The sequence below is a fragment of the Rissa tridactyla genome, chromosome Z (assembly GCF_028500815.1).
Source record: "Rissa tridactyla isolate bRisTri1 chromosome Z, bRisTri1.patW.cur.20221130, whole genome shotgun sequence".
NCBI classification, from domain to species: Eukaryota; Metazoa; Chordata; class Aves; order Charadriiformes; family Laridae; genus Rissa; species Rissa tridactyla.
The window spans coordinates 60,962,505-60,983,641 of NC_071497.1; the positions used below are offsets into that span (position 1 = coordinate 60,962,505).

Here is a 21,137-nt window from a genome sequence, read left to right on the forward strand (position 1 = left end):
GGTAGTTTCCCTGCAGTCAATGAAACTGTTCACTGTGGAAAGCTAAGAAGGTGTGTAAATCTCTGCAGCATTAAACATTTTGCTTGATTACCTCCCCAGGGACTGGAAACATGGATTGGCAGCTATCGGACATATAGGCTAAAGTAGTAGTTTTTGTCTTTCCATATTGGCTTAATTGAAAAACAGCATTAAAAAATCTGGAACAATCCTAGCCTTTTATCCGAAATTGCAGTGGGTGTTCTGTGGCTCCAAACACCTCCCTGCAGTCCCCCCAAACAATTGAGATTTGCTTGCCCGTGGCTAAGAAAGTAGGCGCACTTTGACTGTCAAAATAAGTTTTTTTAACTACTTTTAAAAAAAGGGGGGAAAAAAAAGTATTTGGAACAACTCGGGGGGAGGGGGGGCGTCAGGTAGTATGTACGGAAGGCTTGAAAGCAGACCCTCTGCCAGGGTCGGGAGGGGGCTGCACCGCCGAGGATGCTTCTCCTCCTCCTCCTCCTCCTCCTCCTCCTCCTCCCCCTCCCCGGTTGAAGGACCCGCTGGCTACAGGCGCTTCGTAAGACGCTGCCGAGGCGGGGAAGGGGCTTCGCGGGTTTGGAGTCCCCGGAGGCGGCGCGGGGGGACGGCCGCGGGTGCCGGGGAGGTGCCGCATGGGTGGGCGCGGCCGGGGCAGCGCCACCGGCGGGGGGTGGCGCCGGTGCCGGCGCGGGGTGCGCGGCGCAGGGGCGGCGGCCCCGCAGCCCGGGCGGGCGGCAGGTGGGAGCGGAGCGGGCCGGCCCGCCGGCGGTGCAGCGGGGCGGGGTGGGGAAGGGAAGGGATGGGCTGCGCCCCCAGCATCCACGTCTCGCAGAGCGGCGTGATTTACTGCCGGGACTCGGACGAGTCCAATTCCCCCCACCAGACCACCACCATCTCGCAGGGCACCGCCACCCTGCACGGCCTCTTCATCAGAACAGACGCGGCCGACTCCATCCCCTCCGTCCTCGCCTACCAGAGCCGACAGCCGCCCCCGCCGCCCTCCGCCGGCCCCCGCCGCAAGGACCGCAGGGAGCCCGGCGCCTCCGCCCGGGCCAGGACCCCCCGCTGCTGCGGCATCGAGGCGGAGACCCAGACCAGCAACGCCAGCGTCAAGGTAAACGGCGGCCGCTCCGCAGGAGGTCCCCGGTGGCGCTGGCGCGGGTCCCCCGCCCGGCCGCGGCGGAGAGAGGACGGAGCCAGAGCGTCCCCCCGCCTCCCCCGGGGAGGGAGATGATGCTTCGGCAGCCGGGATGCAGCTGCGAGGAGCGGTTGCCCTGGTGCCCACTGACTCACCGCAGCTGCGGCGGCCGGGCCGGGCTGGCACTGCTGCGGGGGGGCCGCGCCGGGGGACGCCTGGCCCGGAGCCCCCCCCGCCTCCCCGCCCCGGGGGCGAGCGCCGGCCGCCGGGCCCCTCGGGCTGCCGCAGCGCCGGTGTGGCTCCGGGGTGCCCCTGCGCTGCGATCGGTCCTGGAGTTGCAGCTGCGGGGGGAAAGGGTTTATTTCGAGCTTTGTGGCTGACGGCAGGGAATGGGCGTCTGGGAAGGGTGTTAATACGATGGAATAAGATCCCTCACTGCTTGGTTCTCAACAGCAAAAAATTCATCCATGCTGTAGGGTTTTCTTCATACTGTTTTCTTCCCTCTGTAGGTTTATCTTCATCCTTTTTTCCTCCCTCTATATCTGGTTAAAACGAACTGTTGCTGCTAGGCGTGGATGTTCAGCTGAGAACCAAACTGCTGTGACTTGCACACATAGGCAAATACTGGTGTAGGGGTAGGGGATACCGGCAGTGTGTCTGTAGGATCATCTCGCGCCAAATCTGGAAGGCTTGGGTCCCCCTCTCAGTGGCTAAGGCAGGCACTACTGCAACCTGCACGTCAACATCTGCACTTAAGTTTAGCAGTTAAAAGAGGTGATTGCTCTGGATTATTTCTTTCTTTCATTTATATCAAAGTAGATTTTTCATTAATTTCCCTGAAAGTTTTCTGAAAATAATTTTGCCCTATTTTCGCTCTGTTCCAAAGCTTATTATCAAAGCGAGTGGTGTCATGTTGAGTGCACCCTCAGCAAGTTCGCTGATGACACCAAGCTCTGTGTGATGTGGTCAACACACTGGAGGGAAGGGATGCCATCCAGCGTGTCCTGGACATGCTTGAGAGGTGGACTTGTGCAAACCTCATGAAATTCAGCAAAGCCAAGTGTAAAGTCCTGCACATGGGTCAGGGCAATCCCAGGCACACAGGCTGGGCAGAGAATGGATTGAGAGCAGCCCTGAGGAGAAGGACTTGGGGGTGTTGGTTGATGAGAAGCTCAACATGAGCTGTCAACGTGCACTCACAGCCCAGAAATCCAACCACATCCTGGGCTGCCTCAAAAGAAGCATGGCCAGCAGGTTGAAGGAAGTGATTCTGCCCCTCTACTCCAGTCTCGTGAAACCCTACCTGGAGTACTGCATTGAGTTCTGGAGTCCTCAACACAAGAAGGACATGGACCTGTTGAAACGGGTCGAGCAGAGGGTCGCGAAGATGATCGGGGCTGGAGCACCTCTCCTATGTGGACAGGGCCCCTCACTACAAGAAGGACATTGAGGTGTTGGAGCGTGTCCAGAGAAGGGCTACAAAGCTGGTGAGGGGTCTGGAGGACAAACCTTATGAGGAACGACTGAGGGAGCTGGGGTTGTTTAGCCTGGAGAAGAGGAGGCTGAGGGGAGACCTTATCACCCTCTACAACTACCTGAAAGGAGGTTGTAGAGAGATGGGGGCTGACCTCTTCTCCCTGGTGACAAGTGATAGGACAAGAGGAAATGGGTTCAAGTTATGTCAGGGGAGGTTTAGATTGGATATTAGGAAACATTTTTTCACTGAATGGGTTATTAAACATTGGAATAGGCTGCCCACAGAGGTGGTGGATTCACCATCCCTGGAGGTGTTTAAAAAAAGGGTAGATGTAGTACTTAGGGACGTGGTTTAGAAGTGGTTTTTGTCAGGGTAGGTTAATGGTTGGACTTGATGATCTTAAAGGTCCCTTCCAACCTCAGCAATTCTATGATTCTGTGACAGGCCAAGAGAGTTGGGGTTCTTCAGCCTGGAGAAGAGAAGACTCCAGGGATACCCTATAGTAAGCAGCCTTCCAATACTTAAAGATGGCCTACAGGAAAGATGGGAAGGAACTCTTATCAGTTAGTGTAGTGATAGGATGAGGAGTAACAGTTTTAAACTGAAAGACGATAGGTTTAAATCAGATATTAGGAAGAAATTCTTTACTGTGAGGGTGGTGAGACACTGGAACAGGTTTCCCAGGGAAGTTGTGGATGCCCCATCCCTGGAGGTGTTCAAGGCCAGGTTGGATGGCGCTTTGATGTCCCTGCCCATGGCAGTGGGGTTGGAACTAGATGATCTTTAAGGTCCCTTCCAATCCCAATTGTTCTATGATTCTACAGTGATCCCAGCTGCAATTTAGGTTACTTTTCTGTTGTACTAATACAGCAGGATATCTTAGCGCAAATTCCATGGGCTTTTGTTAGAATATAATTAAGAAATTAAAAAATTATGTAATGTTCTTCTATAATTTAAAAAATCCAGAAGTCATCTAAGGAAAACATAGGTGAGAAAGATCACAAAGGAAAAAAAAAAACACCACCACAACCCATAGTCAGTTTTTTTGTTCAAATGCTGAGAAACTTGCAGAATTGTCTGTGGTTACATTGACTGTTTTCCTCATTCAGAAGCAGAACCTGCATAATCAGTGACAGGGTAAAGTCTGAACAGGACTGGAGTAAAAACCTGTTGTATTTCTTGGGTTTGGGGATCTTTTTTTTTTTAAGTTTCAGAGCGGAATACTTAAGAAAAAAAGACAATTTTTTTTTAATGTAGAGGAGAACAGATTAGAAATTCTTGCACAATTCTTTAAGTTGAGATTTGAAAAAAAGGTCTTTTTAAGTGATAATGCCCTTTTCTGTTCTTATGAATTGTTTATTATTTATTATTGCATCATGTGCTCTTATAAACAAATGTATTTGTCCACTTTCTGATTATTAGAAGTCAATCTATTTCAGAAGTTTTTGAACTTCGTAATTGGCACTGTAATATTATTTTGGATAGTTTCAGTTCTTTTTACAATTTTAGAGTCCCAAGCACCTAACGGAAACGATGGGTTTTTTTATTTAACTGCTTCAATGATATAGTAGAAGTGTTTCCATTCTTAAGAGAACAAAGATCTGTAAAATATTTATATCATTTTTAAACTTAGAGCCTCCATTCTTGCTGCTACTCCGGGCATGATTTCCTACAGGTTAATATTATACTTGAGTATTTGTCTGACCAAAGCAAGGCTGGAATACTATAGATCTATCATAAAGGAAAAACAGCAGGTAATACCTACTGGGCCATGGGACATGGAAAAGTATGGGAATACGGTTCTCCAATAGTACATGATAACAATATTTATTTCCAGAGAAGATAAAAAATGAAGAAAAATATTTTTTTATTTTTGTACAGAACAAAGTGTCTAGGAATACTACATGGTTTTAAAACTGCTGTAGGGCTTGGTTGCACATATTAGCTGTATTGAAATCTCATCTAACTCTACTTAGGGGACAAAAAAAAATACACGGTCATATGGCTGTTAGCACTATTATATATCAATATAAAATTCCAGTTGTGTAACTGTTCAACCCACTTAAACCATGCTGCTTTGTTTGTTTTAATTTTCTGTTCTAAACTGTTCTTTAGTTGTTTACACAGTCAAGTATTGCATTATTTACATTTGAACCAATCTTTATACAATGTTTTAAAACTCATCCATACGATAATATTGAAGTGGTGTTAAAAAAAAATCAACCTGTAATGATTTCAACCCAATGCAATTCAAATAAAAAACCAAAACCAATCCCATGTCGCTTAAGATATATAGCTTACCTAAACCTTTTTAAGTCCACCTAATCTGTATTCATTGGGGTGAAGTCAGTTTTACAAAGACAATTGTTTGGGTTTTTTTTCTTCCCTTTCCTTAATAAAAAGTTCTGAATTGTTCAGAGCATTCAGATATGTTGGTCACATCCTGCTCACACTGGTTATGAGTAACCATTCAGCAGTTCTATCGTGTGGGCATTTCTTTGTGGATCTCAAAAGCTTGGTAACAAATATCTACAGGTCACCTGACAAAGATCTAAAGTATTGTTAAATATTATAAGATGTGTCTGCACCCTGATTTGGAATACGACCCACAGTTTCTGGTGCCCAGCCATACGCTATGTTGCTAAGGTAGCTGGACAGAAACACTGAAGTAAAAACCAGACATTCCTTGCCCACGTTCCCTCCTTAATAAAACAAAACAGTACCAGAACAGCAAACAGTATTAATATCTCAAACCCTACATCATCTTTATGTAAAGATAAAAGACATTACGCTTACATAATGAAGCACAACATTGAGCATGAGACAATACCAAGTGTATAATGGCTGCTTGACCCATTGCTCAAATATTGCCAGTTCTGAAGTGCAACAGTACCAGATGTTTAGCAAGAAGTAAACAGCTTCTTGAACACTTCCTTGGGGTTTTGAAAAGATAATGAAAGTTCACCTTGTCTATGTTTACAAATACATCTCTTAATTGTGGCCAAATACAAATCCTAAGTAAAAGTGTGTGCGTAGATGTACTTTTCCTGAACATCTTGATACTTAAATATTAGCCAAACTTAAAGACTATAAGAATAAACAAGTTTTAAGGCTCTTGTTACTAACATATAGCATAGTGGGGAAAACAAAACAAAACAAAACCAACTAATGAACCAACCAAACAAACAAAACCCAGAAAAACCCCAACCAACCCTCTTCAGTCTTCTATTGATTACTTTATATTTTTCTTCTTGAAATGACAAGAGCAGCAGGTGTAGTGGTTTGGTTCTTAAGCTGTGTTCTTCATGGAAGAGAAAAACCTGTTTATGAACCTCTCTTGGAAGTCAGTCACACTGGAACAGTTTTTGACAGTTCCCAGGCTTTTCTATAGCAAAATAATTATTAGAAGCAAAGCTCAGAAATAAGAAGAAATACAATGGGACAGTATCTCTTACCAGTGTTGGTCTGTGTTAAGTTCCAAGGTGGAAGCATTGAGGAGAAGTATGTCCCCTAATATGTCAAGCACCTAACTTTTACAATTTTCTTGTTAAATCTGGGGGAATAGGGAAAAAGATGCTGCCAAAGACAAATGCAAAGTGCTATGGGGAGCATTGTGAAATCCAAGTACTGAGAGTGTTGCATCAGGTCCATGGGTCCTGGAGAAATGCAACCTTAAGCATTGCCTTGATTTCAAATTCAGTTCATCCCTTTAAAGCAGTATCATGTGTAAGAAAAGTCACCATACTTCTTGCACTTCTTGTTTTGTTTGGAGTGTACTACTGCTTAACTGGCTGATAGTATGTTCTGTAGAACATGGAACATACCAGATGTAGGGTAAACTTGGAAAACAAACCTCCCAACTCTGTGACTTAGTGTGATGAAGGTCCATTTCACAACTCAATAGGACACCTAAGACATCAGAGTCTGCGGTGGCATACTCTGTGGTGGCAAAGCTGACAGAAAAAAGATTGGGCAGGCCAAAAAGCGTTGAACTCTGTTACAGTGCAGAGCCATTTTAACTTAGGCAAGCTGTTCTCTGAGAGGTGCTGGCCTGATTAATCATAAAGAATATTGCTAGTAGAAAAATTCTTTTCTTGGGCTGAGCCTAGACTTGTCAAATGAATATACTAAAAGGACTTTTGCAAAGATTTGCTGCTCTGTATCTGACCTTTCCATTCCTCCTTCAAATGATGCAGGTAAACTTCAACAAGCCCGGTAGTTGTGCTCTTAAGCAGTGCTAGACAGGAGAAGTGTTACAGAATGGAGAAAAGCATCTCTTCAGAAAACGACAAACCGCTTGGCAAAGGAAACAGAGCAGCCTGGTAGATTAAACTTACTTGGTATTGAGTCACACAACATTTTGGACTTCTAAATCTGTTCTGGGTGATAGACGTTTATGTCATTAAATATAAAATGCATCTTCCACATACTACACGCCACCCCCTTAGTTTGTGTAGGAAAAGAGAAGTGTGGGAAGCTTGTAAGAGAACAATGAGCCTCAACTATTTTGGCATTGAGAGTCAACAGGCATCTCAGGACCCCTGCACCCCTCTAGGTTCTCCAGTAAAAAGTTATTTTGAAACATTTGTGTTCAGTGCCCAAAGTACCAAATAGTTTTAGGTAAACTGAGCATTAGTAGCATCTGTTTTCTACTTTATACCATTTGCTATGCACAAAACGAGACCATGGGGAGCTTGATGTGGATCTTTTGACAATTTCTAATACTCCATGATCGTGATGAATGCAGAGCAGAGAGATTTCAAATAAAACTGACCACATGGATGAAAGACGTAATGCAAGCTGAGAAGTTGTGCCATATACCCTAGGGAATAGTGCATGCTGTTGAGATGCAGGAGATAGGTTTGAATTCCTGCAGTTGAGAATGCTTAACGATGACTAGAGTGTGATACAGAAAATGGGCACGCAGTTTCCCGTTCCTCTCCTTCAGATGAGGAATAATCTTGTCATCTATCATACTTTATGTAGCGATTTAGACAGCAGAGTAATTGAGCGGGCTTTGGTTGTGAAATTAAACACCACACCTGCTCTGTGGGTAGTCTAAGACAGAGGCAAAGCCACCAAACATCTCTTGTAGACATTTCCTTTCAGCTGGCTTAAGTGCCCCTCCGAGCGTTGGACATCTGTCACATTGAGGTGATGAGCTTGGCCTATTTGCCATAATGAGCACTTAAGCAGCTGACCCTGGGGGTCCTTCAACTTCTCCAGGGGTTTGTTATTTCAGACAGGGGGTTGTACCACTTCTACATCCATGGCTTCCTAGATCAGGTAATTGTACCAGGCTGGATCCAACAGTGTAGCCATTCCTGAAGTAAGGAGTAATGCAAGTGCATATTTTCAATAACTTTGCAGTGTGCTGTGAAGTAGTTCTGAATTTTGTGTAATGATGCCTGAAGCCTGTAGAAATTAAAAGGAGTATTGTTTCTAGATCTTAGTGATTTCTGAAATGCTGTATGCCCATGGGTAATGTTGTCAAATTAATGCAACCAGAGCTGAGGGCCTTCATAAGCCTCAGTCCCATATGCAAAAAAGAAGCAGAGTTTGGGGGTTGTTTGTTGTGATTGTTTGGTTTTTTAATTAAAATCTTCATAGTATAAGGCAGGCATGTCATTTGCATGACTACTGTATTCTTATTTTGGATTATCTGTGTACTCCCTCAAAAGTGTTGTTGCTTGAAAATTCAAGTCCAGGAGAGTAAGATTTGGTGAAAGTGTAAGTAGTGATGTGAAGGTAAACCAGAGATGGAAAAGAAACCATGCTTTGGGTTTAAATTTTCCTTTTGCGCCACCTGCACTGCTTCCAGATCTCAGGGTACTTTACTTTCTACAGAGATCATTCTCTGCCTGTATTTCCTGTCTGCCTTTTTTCCTGTCACTCCTTTTATTTTTTTGAAAGATTCAAGTCTGTCTCATTTACAGGATTCTTCAGTGTAGCCCAAAGTGGAAGATGCATGGTGTATGTGAAATGTGTAGAATTATCTTTAAAGTACACGTAACTTTTCTAAAATTGCCTTCAGTGAAGGCTATATGTACCTGTGTGGTTGCTAGGAAATAGCATGTGAAGTGTTTTATGGCATAGCAGAGTTTAACTCTTTTGGGGGAGTGTTGTCATGGTAACAAAACCCAGTATTTTCTGGACTTCAATGTAAGTCCATGGTAGCAGGATTATGGCTTCAGAAAATCAACAGTCACCTTTCCCATGTAAAAGATAAATGTACGGAGCATTGAGGAACGCGGCATGTGTGTTTGAAGTGCATCATTTTGTGGTCGAGGGCATTAGCTTACAGTGACAACTGCCACCTGATGATCTCTTCTGTAGTACTGTCTCCCTCTGGCCCAGTTTAGTAGATGCATTTCTAGCCCAGTACTCAACAGTCTTGCGTGGCAGCAACAACTGACTGTCCCCTTCCTTCTCAGGGGACATCTTCTTTGGGGCAGTTGTCACAGGCCATGAAGTAAGGCAAACTCATTCTATAGGAGCTCCCACGACTCCCCCAAAACACTGGTGCTTTTGGCTTGTGAAGCTTGAGTCACCTTTCCTTTTGCGGAGGAAGAAGTGCTGCCTGGGGATACATTATTAATTCTGAGTAAGATGGCATGGTGAGAGGTAGTGTCTAGTGCAGGTAACTTTCTGCACTTGAGAGGATCATTAGTCCATTTGCTTATGAGCTTTATTTTCTCTTTGCAGGTCAACCATTTCTGCCAACCACTGCCCCGGCCTTCAGCATCCAATTATTTATAAACTTCTTTCTCACCTGTATTGTCAGCTATAAAAGAACAAAATGTATTGGAGACATTCTGTTCCTTTGGATTACCTCTGACTCTGTGAATAGACAGTTATTCTGGAGAATTGTTAAAAAAATTTCTCTGTATATCTCTACCCACTGATTTGGCCATCCAGTACCAAATGTTTCATATCTTGAATATAGAAATGCTAGAGCTTAGATTTATGCTGAGAAGCCGCTCAGCTAAATGGTGCTACTTTAGAATCAGCCTCATTATTAAGCTTTTAATAATGTGAGTTACTCACTTTGAAAATACAGAACTAATTTGGATCTAGATTTACAATTCATTGATCTCCTGCCCTGGATTCATACTGAATCTGAGGAGTCAGCTTTCTTTCTAAGAGGATGAGAAAACTGGACCACTGTCAGTTGGTTTCATAGTGTGGGAGAATAGAGCAGGAATTACAACAATCTGGGCCACCAGGACTCCAGCACACAAAATCCACAGAGAATGTAGGCAAGTGTGAGCATGTGTATGTGTACGGATATTAGGAAATTATGTTTAAATAAGAAATCCAAAGAAACAACAGTTAGCTGGAAGACTCTGCATTAATAGGGTCAGTAATGTCCACTGCGAGGTAAGGCAATGAGCTGAAATGGGCAGAATGGAGATTTGAAGCAATGGTTCTATTGGAAAACAAGCTATTCAACAGCTATTTATAAGCTAGAACAAACTGTGCTCACAGCCAGTTTGCATGTAGAACTGTAACCCATTAGATTTAATTACAATTGATTTGTTTATATTTGGAAGGGCGGAGTCCGATTTCTTTCTCCTTTTATGCATGTTTTAATCAAAACAGTGATATACTTACAGTAGAGTGCGTTTCAGTGCTATAAAAAAACCCACTTAATCAAATGTGGAACTGGGGACCCGGTCTCTGAAGTTAGCTTTGGAGCTGCTTCCAGCACTCCGTTTTCCCTTTGCTCTTAGGTCAGCCATTTTGCCCCAGGGACAGCAAAAGAGGCTTTCTTCTTCCCCCGTTGCAGATTTGGAAGGCTGTCTGAAGGCACTGTAAACTTGAATGTTGCCAATGATCATCCTTCTCCTGCAGTTATGCTTAATAATCATTGTGTCCATTTATGAAATGCAACTTATCCCGCCACTGTGCTAGTCAGAAGCCCAAGAAATCTCTTTTAGAAAAGGAAGGTGAAAATGAGGCTTTAACTTTTGTGTGTGTTCATTTCCAAAGTGAATCGAATTTCTTTTGAAACTCAGAGACCCTAGGGTGGGTTGTAACATGGTAGCTAGGGTGTTTTCTGGAGTTGAAACACCCAAGTTCAAATCTCTGTTTTGAAAGAGTCCGAAGAGATTCTCCCATGTGAGTCCTCTTCCTCCTGGACTGTTGGCTATTGTGGGTTTCTCTTCCTCTTGGCTCTGAGGCCGCTTACCTAAAATCCATCCATTCATTCCAGAGTCCTATCCTAATGAATCACTACTTCTTCCTGTCACAAGACAAGCCGATTCCTAAATAGCTGTTTAATTATATTGGGAAATAGAATCAGAGACGTATTTAGGTTGGAAAAGACCTTTAAGATCATCAAATCCAACAGTTAGCCTAGCACTGCCAAGTCCACCACTAAACCATGTCCGTAAGTACCACATCTACATGTCTTTTAAATACCTCCAAGGATGATGATTCAACCACTTCCCTGGGCAGCCTGTTCCAATGCTTGGCAACCATTTAAGTGAAGAAATTTTTCCTAATGTCCAATCTAAACCTCCACCGGTGCAGCCTGAGGCCGTTTCCTCTTGTCTTATTGCTTGTTACTTGTAACACAAGCTTTCAGGAAAAGGTGCTATGTTCCCTTTCAGAACAAAGCAATTCGCACACGTTAAATGGATAGGCCTGTGTTTGTATGCCAGGCAGTGTTGTGTCTGGTAGAGGAGGTAACTGCCATGTCGAACACCTTGCTATGGCATGTTTTCAGGCTTCTTCCCTTTGCCTCAGACTGCAAAGTGAGAGAGGCCAGAATAGCAAGACATCTCAGAGGTTTTGATTTCTTACATTCTCGTGGACATGGTAGGGTGGGCTGTAGATGTGGTGCAATGGGCTGGTGGACGCTGCTCCCATCCACACGGAGCTCTGGAAAGCAGCCGCAGTGCGCGGGTGGAAACCTGGGAAATCTTTGTCTGTCTTTGTTCTGGAGGTTTCTGAGGACATAAAAATAGTCACCTAGATTACTATGAGGGTGCAGTGGATGGCTAGAGCAGAGAGGGATGAAGTGAAGATCTGAGGTCAGCTAAGCAGAGTGAGACATCATTGTTCAAGTGAAAAGAAAGTAATCAATCTAGCCTCAGTTGAGGTGGTTGAGGTAGGAGCATCTGTTACGGGCTGGAGGAGGCCAGGACAGAGACTGAAACTAAAGAGAGTGAGGCTGAAGGGACATATGGGTCAATAGGTGTTTTGGGGCGAAAAATATTTGTCTTGGTGGCACAGGATGCCAATGACACTTGGAAGTCTTGAGGAGATGTGATGTCTGAATCTAGTGATTTCTGTACAGATCTTATGGCTACACAACAAAAACGTAGCTTGCAACTCAGTGCTAAGAAATTTCATGGATTGTAGCAGTTGTCTTGAACATGCTGTTTCTGGAGTTTATTTGTGGTAGTCCTAATGAGCTTCTAAAACAATTCAAGCATACATCATTTTCCCTCCAACAAGGAATGCACAGATGGTGTTCTGTGTTACAAACTTGTAGTAATGTGTCCCTTGCTGCCTAAAGTCACCTAGTAGTCTGTGCTTTCCTGTGGTTTTATTTCCCACCCCATCACAATAACAGAGGGCTTCTTCTAAATCTATGTAATTTAATATTTGAGAGCAAGAGAGAAGAATCTAATATCTGTCTAGGCAAATTGAAGACTACTAACCAGTCTGTTTGCCAGTGCAAGCTCTATACTCTTAAAAGGAAAAAAATTCATAGCTTGATGGGAGGGTCTTGTCCTGAAAAGGGCTTTGACAGATTATCAATAACATAAAAACTAGTGTGACTGATCAGTTTTATACTTGACCAGAAAGTGTGAGGATATTGTATGACCTCCAGTAAGATCCTGCAGTGAACTAGATTTGTGCGCTGCTCTTGGGGGTTTGGGCCCTCTCAAATGTATGTGGAACAAAGTCTTGTATTTCCGTGTGTTCCTGGGTTTTGTCCTAATATCTACCATTTTGTCCCAACACATGCTTGGAGAGTTCAGGAATCAAAACTGGCAGGTGGTGAGAAACTCAACAGTTTTAGAATTTGGGCTTACATGTGTTTGTTTCTTTCCTGCCCTATCAACTCGGAAGGTTCCTTTGTTGTCTGTTTGCAGATACGCATTAACTAGAACAGCCGACGCACATACAGATCTTTTTTGGCCCTCTGGCATTTTAGTGGCTTAGGGACCATCCATACAGTTCAAAGAGTTCAGTAATGAATCATCTTCAAAGAAGGGAATCGTTTTCATGGGTTCCACCAGATTTATACAAGAGGCTATTTTTAGATCAAGGATTTTTTTTTTTCCCCTTAGAGCTATAAGACGTCTGCGGCCTCGCCTTAGATTTGAAAATTTTGCTGTGCTGAAAGTAACTCCTTTAAGGCCATCCTTTCATGTTCAATTTATTGTTATTTTTCATTTGATTGCGAATAGGCTGCAGATAGCTTAAAATTGAAAAGGGCTCTGTACTTCGGTAGCTTGCATGTAAAGTCTTATCAGAGAACACTGGTTTCCTGTATGGTCAATGCAGATGGTTCCCTGTGAGAGGATGACCCTTAATTACCATGTTCATGCTTACTCTCTGATGTCAATATGTAATACAGTTTACCTATCCAAGCATGAAATACGTGTATGTTTACAAATTGATATTTTATGATACACATACGGTTTTTGGCATATAGTCTGTTAAACAGCAACTGAGTGAAGAATTGCTTCAACGTACCCTTGTTTTATTTGGTAACTCATGTAGTGTAGCCGCACAGGATCCACTGGAACAAAATGAAGGAAAATGGTGGCAACTTGCTCACAGTTGCAAGGTGTTTCAGTTTGTGTCACTGGTGCTGTTTACATGATCATCTTTGAGTTTGGGCTGGAGAGCTACTCCTACAAGATACTGTCATCAGGCAGATTTAGGAATATCTGAGTGGTAAAGAGCAGCAATAAACTTTTGTGCACTTCAGAAACTTTCAGGAGAGAGATCATGTTAACTGTGATTGTAGACACACATTGTAAGAACACTTGACAGAGCTAGCTATCTAACTGAGCACCAGAAGAAGGTAAATGTGATTATTTTTTAAGGTGCTTACCAAAAAGTATTCTGGATTTTTTGTGTATCACTTCTTATCATTGAAGGAAGAGCAGCATTTTATCCCAAAATCTAATTAAAGAGCTTAAAATACAAAACAGCATTCAATGATAAGGCAGTAAAAACTTTGTACCTTTTTGCACTTCCCGCCCCAGTGCAGAAATGTGCAATTCATACATGTAGTCTGGTAAAAATGGACAAATTCAGAAGTCACCACTCCATATGTTAGGATGCAAATCTTGCTCCTGGAAAGACTCCACTGCCATCGGTGAGATGAAGATTTGGCCTTTTTCAGACGGGAAGATAGCAATGGGGAAAAGGCTATTCAAATTTTCTGAAAGTTTCCCTCTATTTTATTTTTAATTCAATAGAACGAAATGATTCAGCCATGTTTTCTCCTTTTCTGGTCAATGGACTGTCAGGGACCAAAACAGCTGGCAGCGTGTCTCCCACACAGCCCGTAGCGCTATACCAGCTGTAGCTAGTAGTTGGGCTGGGCAGTGCTGCTTCTCCAAATGCCTCATTCCTAACTCTTCCTGATAAGTGTTCAACTTTTCTTGATGACTGAAGGAGGCAGTGCCGTGGCATAGGTGCAACATACCAGATTTGCATCACTTGGAGATGGTGGTGGTGCTTCTTGCCACCATTGCCTTTCGTTGATCTGCCACTCTCTTTCTCACAAGATTTTTATTTTTCACTTGTTCTTTCAGCATCGGATCACTGAAGAGGACAGCCTGCCTTGTTTGGATGATGAGCGATCCATTGTATGTTTGTTTGCATACTTGGTGTGTGCTTGTCTGCAGGTTGGGTGAGCCATCTTCTGGTATGTCCCCTCCAGTTTTGATTGGGGTTCTTTTTCTCCCCCCATTTGACCAGTTGCAGAGGCCTTGCCATGGCTGAGAATGGGATCAAAGCAGGATACATTTAAATGTGTGGAATTCTTGGTTCTTTTTAGTCACGGTTCACATCCTGTGTCTACCAGCTGCCAAGTCTCCTCATTCATTCTTTGATGATCAGTTGCATTCTTTCTCACTCTGGAGGAGAGCGGTTCTATCTGTCTGTTCCAAGTATTACCCAAACTGATGAGTGTCTGACAAAGTAGGCATATCATCTATTCTGCTACCAGTATGTATGCGACGGACAGGAAAATATCATGGCACAGATGTGTGAATTTAAGCTGTACTTCAATTGCTGCCTGTCACAGGATTAAGTGTAAAACAGGAAGGATAGTCTTCTGTGCATCCTCTCTAAACTCCTTCCAAACTTTTGCTGCTTGTCTGCTCAGAAATTTGCTTGGCAACTGACTTGTATGCTGATGGGAAATTAGCGGGAATTGGATTTCCTGCTTATTTGGAAATGTCACTTCAACAAGAGAAATATTTCAAAGATAAAATCCTGGAAAAAATGTTTCAAGACAATCAGAACTTACTGTAGTCAATCTCAGATACTGTTTATATTTTGATAAAAATGTCCACCTGATTTACTGCTTCTTCAAAGGGCTTTACTTCTAATAAATTAAATTTTTCTGGTGCTGGGAGGATCCAGCTGGAAAATTTCTGTCTGGCAATGCTAACTTTGTTAACTTCACTTCATGCTGCAGCTGGGAGGTCCAACAACACATTACCATAGCGATACCCACAGTAGTTTTAAACCAACTTTAAATTACTAAAGCTTGAGGGCTAATGATTACAGCAACATCAGCTGTAAAATACACCCTGGGAGGCTGGATATATGCTTCAGCAGCTGTCTGCACTGACTACACCTAACTACAGCCCAAGGATGTATGCTTTTGAGGTTGGCAGCGTAGGATCAACACCTCATAGTTCTTGCTGAGACACAACCAGCCTTGTACTAAGAGCCCTCACTGGGTGTCTAAACACTTCAGTTGTGCCACTATTGTAAAGGACAAGTGGGTGGCGTTGGACAGCTGGACCAGATCTCCAAAGGCCCACTGGCTCCACAAATGGGATTGCAGTTCTTACTGCTGCTCTTCCTCCTCGTTTGGCAACTGACTTGATTTTTTTTTTTTACTTTTTGTAATGATGTATTTTGCATCTTTGGTAGAGGTTGCACTGTCAGGGTGAAAAATAAAAGGAGTGATTATTTACTTACCTTACCATCAGCCATGATATCATTTGTGGTGTTAAATATTTGGCTTTGCTGTCTGTGTTTAATGCTTGCAGATGTGTTCAGTGAGTATATACAGAAATGGAAAACCATCCCCTTTGAAGGGCAAGCACTAAGGTGAAGAATTTAGCAAGCTATCTTTAAATAGATATGGTTTGTGACTTGGTTTGCATCTGAGACCGAATCAGTCAAAAGAAACCAAGCGTGGTTTTAAATTGGACTAGTAGGCTGTTACTTGATCCATTGTCGTTATGTTGCTTTTCCTGGAGAACCTAGTCATGAGAGGAAGCGTATGAATGAAATGCTTACCTGATACTACTGGCAGCAACAGAAAGGTAAAGTGAATGACGGTCAATCGTGTGTATTCTGCTGTACATAAAAATTCACGGATACTTCTGTACTGCTTCATGCTGTACACATTTCAGTGATAAGTAATAATCTCAGATGGAAATGTCTGCAGTCTACCTTTCAACAGCAGCAGAGACAATCACTAAACCAAGCCATCTTAAATAAGATAGATGGACACTCTTGCAGCTGTTTCTTTTTCTCAGAATTAGTCTTTTCACTAGAGCTCACTTACAAATCCTTGACAAGTAGAAGGTATTTATTCTATTTCTGTACACAGTCGCAGCATCTTCAGTAGTCTTCCAAGGATAATAAAATAATTTGTGGTGGGTACCAGTAAAATTACTCTGTTCATAGTATAATCTAGTTACTTGAACCTACGTAAAATTTCATTGCATTTTATAGCAAGTACCTTATGCAACAAAGAAAAAACTCAATTAAAGTTACTGGCATTCATCAGAAACTGAGGAATAGCTCTTATCTGCTGAGAACATAAGTAAGGTTTCTATTCTAACCTCATATTTTCACTTTCTTAATCTGAGAACATAATTGGTAACTACAAAATCTTAAGTTTTATTACATGTAGAAATAGGGTAAATGTTTTTTCTAGTCTAATATAGGCAAAGTCAGCTTGAGACTTCTCTGTCCCAAGTTCTGAGATGGCCTGATGTTTTTAATGCTGTGGCTTCTGCCTCCCGCAAGGTTGCTGGCTGCAGGGAGAGTTCCTGCTTTGCCATGAGGATTCCTGTGCCACCAGAGAGGCGGTCTCAGTGTCGCCAAGTGGGAGCAAGCTCCTAGCTGATTCCTCCTTGGCTGGAAGAATAGTTCCCAATCCATAGATGAGTATCCCACTCTGGAGAAAAACGGGAACTGTGCATACAGTTGTTTTTAGTTATCCTCTGAAAACTTCCAAATGTATGCTCCTTAGCTGGCTTGTGGTAAGTGTTTTGAGGCAATCATATTTTAAATGTGGTAAGAGTGACAGAATAATTTAAAACTATTTCTGCGTACATCATAATTGAAATTAAAATACCAAATTAGGTAATTACTTTTTTAATTTTTATTTTTAATGACAAAGGGTATTTCTTTGGGCTGTTTTCATATGTGAAATATAAAAATTCCAGTTAATGCAAATGTATTTCATTAGAACTTTTATGAGAAGAACTGTATCTGCAAATATGTGTACCTCTCTACTGGAAGCTGCAAGAGCAATTAAAACACAAGAAACTTTTTAAACATGAAATATTAAGCATAACCCAGCATTCAGACTTTTATGGGGGAATGGCACTTTTTCAGCATTTTGTATGTGTTCATTGCACATTCTGCCCCTCTACTCTGCTCTGGTGAGACCCCACCTGGAGTACTGTGTCCAGCTCTGGAGTCCTCAACACAAGAAGGACATGGACCTGTTGGAACAGGTCCAGAAGAAGGCCACCAAAATGATCAGAGGGCTGGAGCACCTCTCCTGTGAGGACAGGCTGAGAGAGTTGGGGCTGTTCAGCCTGAAGAAGAGAAGGCTCCGAGAAGACCTGATAGCGGCCTTCCAGTACCTAAAGGGGGCCTACAGGAAGGATGGGGAGGCACTCTTTATCGGGGAGTGTTATGAGAGGACACGGGGTAATGGCCTCAAACTGAGAGAGGGTAGATTTAGATTGGATATCAGGAAGAAATTCTTTACTGTGAGGGTGGTGAGGCACTGGAACAGGTTGCCCAGAGAAGATGTGGGTGCCCCATCCCTGGAGGTGTTCAAGGCCAGGCTGGATGGGGCTTTGCACAGCCTGGTCTCGTGGGAGGTGTCCCTGCCCAGGGCAGGGGATTTGGAACCAGATGATCTTTAAGGTCCCTTCCAACCTGAACCATCCTGTGATTCTGTGTGATTCTGTGTTTTTTTTAAAAATCGATACTAAAATGCATCAATAATGCATGCTTCTGTAAAATCCCTACAGTTCTCGTCACCAGCAAAATGACTTCTCCCTTTCTTTCTCATCTTATTGCTAACTTTTTGGGGGACTCTTAGTCTTTGGGGGACTAAAGTCTCCCCAAAATCAGATTATCCTAATTTGGATCTGAGAAGTAACTTTCTCAGCTTCTGTAGGGAAGAAACATCACTGGACAAGATGCACATAAGTGGTGTACCAAGGACACTTTTCTTTTAGAGTCCACAATGCAAATGCCTATTTCAGATCTCTCTGTAAGGTAAGTTCACTGTGCTGGCTGTTAAATTGCCTTACAGGCAATGAGAGCTGGTGTCTCAGACCTGCTGTGGATTTAGGGGTATGCTGATTCACACTAACTTTGAAAATATGATTTTATCTACCTTGAGGACTTAAAAATGGCTTTGCTATATTTTTAATGAAAGTTTTCTGAGTAATCTGTACCAGATACATGGCAACTTCTGTGAAAAACATAATGACTGCAAATTACAGAATGTGTCAGACTGTGCCTTGCTCTACAGCTATATATATAAAAAGGAGGTAGTGTTCCACAGAGCGTGTTAACATGAGTTCACCAGGACACTGAAAAAAATAAGGGAAAGGGAGATCTTTGGAATATTAATAACTCAAAAATTACTCCTGTGTATTTTGGAAATCTCTAAGGCCTGCAGTGGGGAATGGATGCAGGAGGCATCACACGTGCTTGCCCTGGTCTTGTACCTGTAATACAGTGTTGACCATTCTCAGAGACATGATGTGAGTTTGGTGGCTTGATCTGACCCAGTGCACCTGTTATGTGTTTGCAATCCTGGCCTCCATTGAAGCCTGACTTAGCAAAACATTTAAGTGCACGAGTAGAATCATCCAGCTTGACTGGAAAAACCAGAGCACCAGTTTGACTTTACCTTTCCGCAGGGTCACTGCACTCCGAAGAAGTCTATAAGAGCCTTAGGGTGGTTATAACCTGTGTCTGGCAGCTAAATATAGAACAGTTGTGTAGCTCCATATCGCTACAAAGGTCTAAAAAGGAAAAGGGATATTTCCACAAAAAGAGCTGCATATGTGAAAATCTCTTGTTCCAAAAATGTTATGTGGATCTGAAGACTTGGGGCCTAGATTCTGTAAGGAGTACTAATGTATTTGCAGTGCCATAACTGAAATAATCAGTGATGCTCTTGTTCTACTTAGTGCAGAGGATATGGGTATTTGCACTTCGTTATCGCATCATCACGAGGTTTCTGCAGATGGGATCAGTGAGCTGGGCCCACTGTTTTATGTGGGCCCAGAAATGGGCCTTTATGTTCAACAACCGTAACAATTACATACATTTCATTACAGATGTACTTTTTTAGAAGGCCCACCAGCCCAATGTCTCATTTACTTTTGGGGAAGCATTTAAATTTTAACGGCAACTTGCTATGTGAAGTAAAATGCAATTGCCAGAAAGGACTCTTGGGTCAGAGATCTGGCCCCTGCAATTGTAGGGGCCGCCTTCTACAACCCCTTTAATTTCATCAAAGCCTTGAAAAAGTTACTTCTGGTCCCCTCTCTCTGACTTTACTGACAGGAGTCCTGAGCTGTCATCTCTGCTTTTTCTGTTGTATTCAGGTAAGAAGTTTCTAACATAGCAATATACATAAGTACACAGCGTGGCACTTCATGTTGTTTGAATTTCAGCCCATTTCTACAAACCCTCCCCTAAAGATTATCTGCTGCCCTACCTACCTTGCAGTTCCTTTATTCACCCCATTTTCTGCAGCTTTTTTGATAGCTTTGCCTGTGGCATCCCAACAAACGCCTTTTAGCAGGCTTGAACAGGACAGGTCCATTGAGTTTCCTTTCTCTAGAAAATAACTGCTATTATTTTGTATGTCTTTATCAACTCTCATATTAGGGTGACCCAGTAAGTTTGGTAAAATGATACTGAATTGCACCTTCTGTTCAATGTAACTCAATGTCTGTTCTTCCGTATAACTCTGGCACAGATTTTTAGCATGAGTGCCAATATGATGGGACTATGATTGCCCAGATCACTTTCCATGCTCTCTTGGAAGCTCATTTCCCCCAGTTTATGTCTCAATTTCTCAACTTCCTTGAAAACTGAATGTGACTCAGCAAGAAATTTATAGAAGTTACTGTTTTCTATATTTTGATATATATTTGTGAATAAGTATAGTAAATACAAAGTATTTTCCTGCAGAGCCCATCAAAAGGCAGTTATAAAATAGATACATGAGAGATATATAACAGACAACTCCAGCAATATATTTTTCTATTGTAATCTCATGGACTGTAGTCTTAAACTGTAAGTAATTTATGCATAAGCAGTCCTTCAGTGGAGCTGTATGTGATACTGAGTCTAATCCACTAAAATGAAGACACCGTGCCTTATAAAAGCTGTGTTGGTTAAAATTTTGTCAATGAATTGGAATAAAATCTTTTATGACTTTCAGAGACAGGATTTCTAGATAAAGGTGATTGGAAAGTGTCCGCTTTGAATTGCCCGTGTGACCTCTTGGAGAGGAGATTAATATTCTCCTACAGTTCATGATATGTATGTAGTTCCTGGTGCTTAGTAGTTGCTTAATTCTGCAAAATATGCAGCATTTGGCCCATGCTACCTTTAACTCTCCAAGAAGCCCTTTTTGTCTCCAGTGATGTTGCTCGTAAAATAAAATTAAATAGATTGACGAACTGAGGCTGTGGTGCATAGAATTTAGCTTCTGCAATATAAGATGCGTTGAAAATAGACATCTATTTATGTAACTATTCTTTGGGGAGAGGAAGTGTGGCAGTTAACACTGCATTCAGTGGCCAGAACTTCTGCTTTTAATTCTTGGGTGTGGAAGGTCATACTCCCACATGCAGAAGCCCTGGGAGAAGATTGGTAGCTGACACAGTTGAGTTTCACTATCTGTGGAGAGTATGACAGTGTAATTTTTTATGCTCTCAGTATTGTGTTAGTAGTGAGTTGCATAACACATCCTAATGATGGACAGTCCTAGTGGTGGACGAAAAT

The 21,137-nt window shown here is 42.6% G+C and overlaps 1 protein-coding gene across 3 annotated transcripts in view; it reads left to right on the forward strand.

Moving 5' to 3' along the window:
• The first annotated feature begins 817 nt into the window (after window positions 1–817).
• PDE8B (phosphodiesterase 8B) overlaps window positions 818–21,137 on the forward strand; it is a 76,706-nt gene continuing 56,386 nt past the window's right edge. For all 3 annotated transcript variants that reach the window (XM_054186898.1, XM_054186900.1, XM_054186899.1), the window contains exon 1: window positions 818–1,132. In XM_054186898.1, the coding sequence (XP_054042873.1) occupies window positions 818–1,132 (315 nt within the window). The remainder of the gene's footprint in view (window positions 1,133–21,137) is intronic.